At 56.2% G+C, this 8,637-nt stretch overlaps 1 protein-coding gene across 1 annotated transcript in view; it reads right to left on the bottom strand.

The window, feature by feature from the left end:
- Nucleotides 1-1,395: 1,395 nt before the first annotated feature.
- The window catches only part of DICER1 (dicer 1, ribonuclease III), a 42,660-nt gene continuing 35,418 nt past the window's right edge, over nucleotides 1,396-8,637 (bottom strand). Inside the window, exons 24-28 of the mRNA XM_004699097.2 lie at nucleotides 6,048-6,864; nucleotides 4,648-4,916; nucleotides 2,910-3,072; nucleotides 2,748-2,823; nucleotides 1,396-2,491 (exon numbers count right to left, since the gene is read on the bottom strand). Coding sequence (XP_004699154.1) covers nucleotides 2,326-2,491; nucleotides 2,748-2,823; nucleotides 2,910-3,072; nucleotides 4,648-4,916; nucleotides 6,048-6,864 — 1,491 coding nt within the window. The 3' untranslated portion in view covers nucleotides 1,396-2,325. The remainder of the gene's footprint in view (nucleotides 2,492-2,747; nucleotides 2,824-2,909; nucleotides 3,073-4,647; nucleotides 4,917-6,047; nucleotides 6,865-8,637) is intronic.

Below are 8,637 nucleotides of genomic sequence, written 5' to 3'. Positions count from 1 at the left end.
CCAGCGCGCTGACCCAAGACCCCTGTCTCCGTCCCTAAATAAGCCGCCACCAAAGGCCCACGAACGTTGGCAGTGGACGGGCGTTTGAACGGTGGCAGGGAGCCTGCTCCTGCACGGAGGCGTGCTCCCCCCGGCAGCTGCGGCCGCAGCGGGTCTCGGTGCTCGGAGGGCAGGGGGCTGTGCCCCCACCGTGGCGGTGCCCCAGAGGGATGCCACCCTCGCCACTCACGGCCAGACTCCCTCCAGAGCCCATCTCAGTCACCCTCCGGGATAAAAGCCCCCTCGCGCCCAACTTGCTAATTGTACACATTCACCTAGGCGGCGAAAGCATTCAAGAAGCTCTTGGTTCTTAACTTGCTGTATCTTACACTTTGCTCTTAAAGAAAAAACAAAACACAAACACACAAAAATCAAATATGAGGTTCCAAAAATCCGTGGGGGGGAAAAATCCCAATCATCTCATTTCCGCCAGCGTTTGGCGGCACCCCACCCCACCCCACCGCCGGCTTCGTAGCAATCTCGTTCCCAAATCAGAACAAAACATGAGTCCACTGAAATTCACGTCCTCAGAAACCAAAACTCCTCGAACGGCGCAGAGCAGCCGACAGACAGACAGGCGGAGCGGGGCGGCCGCGGGACAAGCAGCAGCACAGCGTGGGACTGAACCCGAAACACGGAGGCGGCGAGGCATGAAACTTCGGGTCAGAGTCAGGTGCCGGGAAATGTGAGACACCTTTGCTCAGCTCTCTGCAACTCCAAGCATAATTAACAGGGCAAATTGCAGCAAACCTCTACTGATTAGATATAGATCAGTGGGAGTGCAGGAGCGACCCACAGCTGTACAACAGGGTAAATTAAGAGGTATTATAGTTACAGTGCAAAAAAAAAAAAGTTTTCAAGCATAATACATAAACATAGCACCCGCCAGGGGAGGAAACGCATGCACAGAAAAGAACTGAGGTATTTAGTGAAGAGTGCCTATACGGGGTCTAAGTGAAGAGACGGGCAAATGCGGAAAAATAAACATCTCTTTCCTTTTCCACAGAGGGACAGTGATGCAGATGAATGACCGACAACTCGGGCGGATCAGCAGGGCAGCGGCACGTGCCAGCGGGAACCTTCTCGGCCTGCACAGCACGGCCAGGCAGGCGAGGCACGCACTCCGGTGGCACCGAGGGTGGGGTGGGGTGGGGTGCAGGGGGATTCAGGTAAAGGTGCTCGGCTTGGCTTCACTAAGCCACCAGCCAGTACTACGATCTGCAGCATCTTCTAGGGGTGGTAGGGCTTGGGCGTGTGGCCAGAGCAGGTCTGCATGGCAGAAGGATCTGCGGGGCATCTATTTCCAGGAGCGCAACAACCCGGCAGAAGGTGTTCAGTGTTCGGGAAAACAGGGTCTTTAAACCAAAGATTGTATTTATTATGGGTAAAAAAAAAAGAATACATAGACTATGGAGTCTGGAGTTTCAAACGCCTTTGACCCACACAGGGCAGCCGGGCCCATCCTAAGCTGGAGGACAGCTGGACCAGAGAGCTGTAAACATCCTGGAGGTCCCCGCGGCTGCCCGAGGCATCAAATGGCCGGCTGGCTGTACAACCGTTTGTTCCAGGAGGGCTAGAGGGAAGGCCAGCCACAAGTGTTTTACTTTTAAGGCAAGAACCTCCCCACCCTTCAAACATTCAAGACTACGTGGCATCAGAAAACCAAAACATGATTCACCACCACACCCAGCCAGTGGCCATGGAGAAGCTGTCCCGAGCCACCGACAGGAGGGGAAGCTGCTTAGACCCTGAAACTCAAGAGAGAAAACCGACCTCAAGGCGGGCTAGCTCCCGCGCAGACCAACAGTGCCGTTCCAGTCCGAGGAGCAACCCCTGGGGTGGGGGGTGCTGCACAAACCCCCTGGGCAAGGCGACAGAAACCCAGGGGCTATTCCAGGTCGAAGCTCCCCGGTGGCCTTCCAAAACACCCAGCATAGAGGACCAGAGTAAACTGAGTGAGGGGTAAAAATGAACTGCACAACCAAACACCTGTCCATAGGACTGCTGTCCACTTGCTAAACCTCAGCATTAAAGCACTCTTGTGATTTAGAGAAAGCAGAATTGAGGAGAGAACACAAGATTGTGTCTGCGCAAAAACTAAAACTATAGTTAGTTCCAAAAATTTTATACATATGTTCAAGGTTTTATTCTGCTGTCTTGTCAAACTTTCCGATTCTATCTTCAATTCATCCTGTTTGATGTCGACTGTAAAACCATGCTTGCATTAAATGACCTCCCCTCTCCTTTTAACAGGGCTTGTTTTGTGTTCCCGTTTAAAAGGGGGGTTCAGCTGTTGGGGCCCTGAGGTTGATGCGCTTTGAGGCTGCGGAGGGCTCTTCTTGCCGCGGCAGATTTGGCGATCCTGTAGCTCCGGCCGACGCCTTTGAACTTCCCCTTCCCCACGACCTCCACGGTGACTCGGACCTTCCCTTCGTACGTCCTCTCTGCCGGGCTGCAAAGGGTCCACACGGCTTGAGCCCGGGCAGCGGAAGCAGTTATCACAACCGCCCTGTGACCCGCCACCCTTCTCCCGAGGCCGGGCTCCCGCTGCTCCTGTCCCTCCATGCTTCCACTCGGCAGGAATGGGAGGAGGGCCACTTGTGTTGGGGCTTTCCACGCCGCCCGTGGCTCTCTGAGTCCCCCACCCCTAGCTACCCACCTTGATTCTGTGGATATCTGTCCCCACCCCACCCTATCCCAGTGCGTACCTAAATTTGGCTGTTTCTGGCTCCATTTCGAGCAATTCTCGCACAGGAGAACGGGGCACATTTGCGGAGAATTTTTCTGTAAATCAAAATGCAAGGAGAGAGTGGGTCAGAGGCTTGGGCAGAAGTTAACTCAGCTTCTCGGGTCTGTGGACGGGCCGGTACCTATCAGTGGCCGCATCATGGGGTAGTACACCTGCCACACCGTCTCCAGCGACATGCCACTATCCATGTAGATGGCACCAGCGAGCGACTCAAAAATGTCCCCCATGGCCTTGGGGACTTCAATGTCCTCTTCCTTCTCTTCATCCTCCTCAGATCTCCTGAGCTAGTGCAGAGAGAAAAGGGAGTGGTGAGCAGAAAGCACCCAAGGTGTCTTTCTCCCCTCTGGTGACTGCAATGCTCCCCACCACAATGGTCAGGGTCCCTGCCGGCTGGTGACAACCCAGGCGCTGTGTCAGACTCTTCACATGTTTTAGTTTTCAGAAAGGGCAGGTTTCCCCCCAGACCTTCTCATGGCAGGGGAAGGAAAAAAAATTGCAAGAGAGAAAAGATTCTTTCTAGGCACCAATGAAACAACTTCAGCACAAATGGACTCTGTCAACAAACGTTTCGTAAGCCAACCAGGCTGCACCCCCCTCGTGATCCGAGGGGAAGAACTGGCTCCGCCGCTCGGAGAGGGAGTGGGCGTGGAGGTGCGTCTTGCTTCGAGAACGCTGGTGCACGGTGGGATGTGCTGGGCTGCCAGACACGCTTTCCGCTCCCATCCCAGCTCCGGACTCAGGAACAACAGCTGGCTTTGCGTGAAGGCAGTGCGTGGTGGCAGGGTCGCTGTGAGCAGGAACCCCCTCAGTACAGTCACGCGTGCTCACTGGAAGCGAGGGGCTGACACTCAAAGGGTGCAATGTCACCAAGCCCCCGTGACACGCGTGACCCAGGGGCAGCCGTTCCAGCTCTGGGAGCATCCCAACGGGCTGTTCCTCATCTGCCCGCACAGCAGGGGGGCCTATCCCCTAAGAGAGCTTCCACTTCCTGCCAACGGGAGAAGGGACAGGAGGCGCAGACCCACCAAAACCTCCTCCCAGAGGACCTGGGCCAAGTCCCAGCTGACAGGAGCTCCAGAAAAGACCGGGGCAAGGGGCTGGAGGTGCATCTCCAAGAGATGATCTCCTTCCTGCTCCCCTGCAAACCCAGCTCCAGCCCAACTCATTCAGCCCAGGGGGCGGGGGGGCTGCAGAGGCAGAAGCCCACCTCGGCCTCCTGGTGTCTTGTCAGCACACGCTCGGGACGGTTTCTAAGACTGCATTTCTGATTAAGACCAAGGCAACTCATTTTTCTCAGGGAAATGTTACTCTTTGACAATTAAACAATCACGCACGCACGCACGCACGCACACACAGATGGAGAGACAAGAGACAGCGACAAAGAGAGCCAGAGGGAGGTCCAAGTGGAAGAAGAAAGCGTTAAGCGGCGCCCAGGGTTGGGAGTGTACACTCCTAGACATTTAAAATTAGGCGAGGAAGCCGGAGGAGTAGGAGGAGGAGGAGGAGGAGGAGGAGGAGAGGGCTCTCCTGGGGACACAGGTATGTGGACAAAAACTAGTGAAGGTTTAGTGGAGATGGGAAAGATCGAAGCAATATCCTTTCCTACCAACAATGTGAAACAGTTCCTGAAAACATCAGAATTAGCTCCATCACTCCAGAACCTTTGGCTGAACTTCACAGCAAAAGTCTCCCAAATTCCAACTGCTAAAAATTCCCAAGTTTGGTTTTCTAACGAGATGGTCCCCGTTCTGAGCAGGCGCAGAGAGCACGCCATGCTGCTTACCTGTCCCCTGATAGACAGAGACAGAGACAGACAGAGGGCCCGCCCCACTGGGGTCACCGCCAGCCTGGGCACCGACCTCGGAGTCCATGCCCTGCATCTCGTCCTTCTCCAGCTGGAACTGCACGAAGTCGTCGACGATGTGGAAGAGCTCGGGCGACACGGCCTTGAAGTACTTGTGGTAGTCGTACTTGACAGCCAGCGAGGCGAAGATGGTGTTGTTGACCAGGGCGGAGCGCAGGTCGGTAAGGACCCCCGGGGAGTGCTGCCGCGGGTCCTCGTAAAGGTGCTTGGTTATGAGGTAGTCCAGAATCGCATCTCCCAGGAATTCCAGGCGCTGGTAACAATCTGAAAGAGCCCCACAGGGCGTGAGCGCCTGCCCACTCAGGCTGCTTCCCCACCCAACATAAGGGACAGGGGGCCTCAAACCCATGTAAATGACCAATCAGCTGCCGTACGCCTGCCTTAAGGCCCAGACGGTGACAAGCCATGCACTGATACAACTGGCAAAGCCTCTGGAGGTGATGGGGAACTGACTGAGCAAGCACATTTCTTATGGGCAGTTAGGGTTGTAAAATCTGTCCAGGGATCAAGAGGCCGGTGCTTGTCAAGAAAACCTCCTCCCCAGCTAAGCGCACTCTCGCCGACACCCCCCTCCCCAGGCCTGCATGGCCTACCACACCTTGTTACCACAGTTCAGCCCTCCTCCCCACCCCCCTCGGGGTTGCCACGCCATTCCTCGCAGCTCCCAGAAGACCCCCCTTCTCAACCTGAGGACGTCAGCGCAGACCTGAATGACCATCCAAACGAGACCCCCTATCAGGCTGTGCTGGCTCCCAGAGATTAGAGAGAATCTGTTCCGGAGGAGACTGAGGGAGTGAGAGCCAGTGTGGGGGCAGGGAGCAAGCTAGAAGCGGCTGGCCTCCGATGCAGACAGTACAGTGTCTTAGCAAATCACAGGTCTCTTTCCCTCCAGAGGAAGAATGCTCTTGCCTCCCACCTGCATGTCTGCCCAGCACACAGGCAGAGAACCGTTTGGTTTGGCTTTCCCGCCTCTAAGCAGTACCGCCACCGCTACAATAGGGGGGAGGGGGCGGAGCTCCGAGGTGGAACCCCTCGGAGATCCTGAGCCCCTCCTCGGACAAAGCCCATCCCAGGAAGGAGGGGAAGGCCCGTGGAGTCAGAGACGGTAAAGGCAAGAGGTCAGAGCAGGAGCAGCGGGCCCCTCCCGTACCCTTGCCCCAAACAGGAGCGGAAATGCAACAGCAGGAAAGTCAGACCCCATAAAGCCACAGTGACCAGGCACACGACAGACACTGGGACAGGTCACACAGGAGAGGGGATGTCCACTGCCCGGGCCACCCCAGCAGACAGACAGGGACGGACCAGGTGGCCCCAGGGCATCAGATGGCTCGGCTCTCCCAGAGGACCTCTCCTTTCTCTGAGGCTCCCCACTGGCCCTCCCACTTGCCTCCGTACCAGTGATGGTGTTGTAGTGGTAGGAGGCGTGCGTGAACGCCTGGAGTAGGTAGGCCTTGTTCTTGAAATGGTAGTTGATTTTCTTTTCAAAGTTTTCAAATCCCGAGATCAGGTGGTTCAGAGTCGTATCAGCATCTGGGTGGTCAAACATACATCTGGGGGGGATCTTCAGGCAGCCATACTCCAGGTCCCGCAGGCCTGAGGTGGGGGGTCGGGCCGCTGAGGCCACCCGGGAGCCCAGCGGGAGCACCTTCAGGCCCAGGGAGCAGAGGAAGAGCTGGGCGGCCCGCTCCCCGCAGCTGGTCAGGTAGCAGCCCAGCAGGGCCTCCACGCAGTCGGCGATGCTCTTGTCGGCGATGCACTGCTCCGTGTGCAGGTCGTAGGAAATGGACTGCTTGCCCGCGTCGGCACCGCAGCTCTCCTCCGACGGGTTCCAGAAGCCCACCACAAAGTCGGCCTCCTCCACAGCCTTGCTGGGGTCCAGATAGCACATGGCGTCCCACGCGCTGTAGTCGAGGTCATCGAGGTCAGGCGCAAAGGGCAGGCTGCCCAGCGGGGTCTTCTTGGGCACCTCCCACTCGTAGGCCGGGTGGGTGGCTGAGAAGGGCGCGAGGGAGATCTTCTTCACGAAGGCGCCTGAGCCCATGAGCATGCTGTCGATGAACTTGATGTGCTCCTGGTCGTACTCCAGGAGCTCGTCCTCGTCGTCCGCCTCCTCCTTGGGTGCCCTCCACAGCCGGGCCTCCTCCTCGTCCTCGTCCTCGTCATCCTCCTGCTCCTCGCCCACTTTGCCGTTGGCCAGCACGCAGCCTTTTGTCTGCAACAGGGTGGGGGCAGGAGGGGAGTCAGAACGGCTGCTTTTATAAGGGTTGGAAATGCAATAAAAGCCAGGGTTATGGGTAATTTCAAATGACAACCACAAATACCGAAAGGCAACTTTAAAATCGGGGCCATTTGTTTTCAATTAACATAAATAAGTTGTTTAATCACATAAACAAACTAGACCGTGTTCTCTGGACACCCGTTTTCAAAGCCACACAACAACTTCCCTTCTGTCTACCTCGAGGTATGAGGGTACAGGTTCTGCTGGCGGACAGAAAGTTGAGATGCCCATGATGGGTGCCAGGCGCGGGGTCCACGTCCAAAGGCCCATCACAGGAGGTCTGCAAGCTTACGGGCAAAGCAGAAGTGCGGTGGGGCCTCTGACTTGGGGAAAGACTTTCAAGGGAGTCAAATGGAATTCCAGATGTGGGAAAAGCATGGTCTTGGTTTGAAAAAAAAGTACAATATGTGAACCGATAAGATTATGTTTAAAACCCTCTGCAGCATTCAAAATACACACTGAGCTTATGCAGTGATCAGAGGGTACTCGCTATGGCTCGGCTGAGAAAACAAGTGACCGCTAAGAGGAGGCTCTGAAGCGATGTCCCCTCCCCTGGGCCTGCGCTCCAGTGACGGGGGTGACGCAGACCACAACCGCCCAGTGTCTGTCAGGAGATCTTTGCTTAATGCCGAGGCCTTGGACAAAAGCTTATTTGTGAACGACAGCCTCAATAAGAGCCCGGGTCGGGAACCGTGCGGCGGTTCTGCAGTGCTAAAAAAAGGCCAATTCTGTTGTGTTAAAGGAGAGGAGAAGAACAAAATTAAACCCCAAAAGTTTCATTTGGGGGAGGAAAAAGGGGGGAGGGGAGGCTTGGCTTTCAAGTGGACACTTGGCAGAAGCTCCAACTGTGAAGCATGTCGTCGCAGGTGCACGGTTCCGCACACCAGACTCAGCGTGTGGTGGGAAGGAGTCACAGCACCGAGTCAGCCCATGAGCCACAACTAGATGTATTTTTTTTTAACTTTTAAATTTTAAAATGTTCTTGAAATCTTTTTGAGCCCAAGCAAGAGCACCAAAGAGGGGTTGTCCCAGGGACCCCTAGATGAGCACGCCAGCCAGCTTCTACTCTGAAGGCGGCAGACCGGGGCAACCCTTGCCAGTGCCTGGTCTCCCCGTTAGGCAAACAGGCTGGGTAGAGAAGTATGCGGCACACAAATCCCCCGCATTCGGAGCTCGGCCAGCACAGCACTCCCCGCTAAGAGCCCTCTCCCCGGCCAAGGTACCTTGAGGTGTTTTCACCACTGGAAGGTCAAACAGCAATTAAATACACACGCACGTGGACTACAGGGGCAAACTATAGTGTGTGTGTGTGTGTGTGTGTGGTGAAGTCTCTGTCGCCTTGGTAAACGTTGCCATGCGCGAGGAGGGCAGGCAGAGCTGAGCGAGCGGGCGGGGAGGACGGGCTTGCTCTCCCACGAGCTGTGGGATCGGCCACGGCTGCAGGGCTCTGCAGTCAGGGAGGGCGCTTTCAGCTCTTATGAAACAAAACGCAGAGGTGACGCTCAAGCCCTTTCCTCTGCCCCGGCCGCCACATAGGAGGCGTGAAAGCAGGGTTCGGTTCGCCTTCCCCGGTTTGCAGGAGCGAGGAGGAGGGCAGGAATGCAGCAAGCCCAAGACGCTCCACGTTCCTCCCACGGCAGCCGAGCACCCCACCGCACAGGTCAGGCTCTGGCTGTGGGTATTTACCTATGTCAAAACACACACACA

Source organism: Echinops telfairi, unplaced genomic scaffold, assembly GCF_000313985.2.
Source record: "Echinops telfairi isolate 266 unplaced genomic scaffold, ASM31398v2 ScPeMD7_18;HRSCAF=68, whole genome shotgun sequence".
In the NCBI taxonomy this organism is placed as follows: Eukaryota; Metazoa; Chordata; class Mammalia; order Afrosoricida; family Tenrecidae; genus Echinops; species Echinops telfairi.
This window is presented reverse-complemented; position numbering and strand designations above follow the sequence as displayed.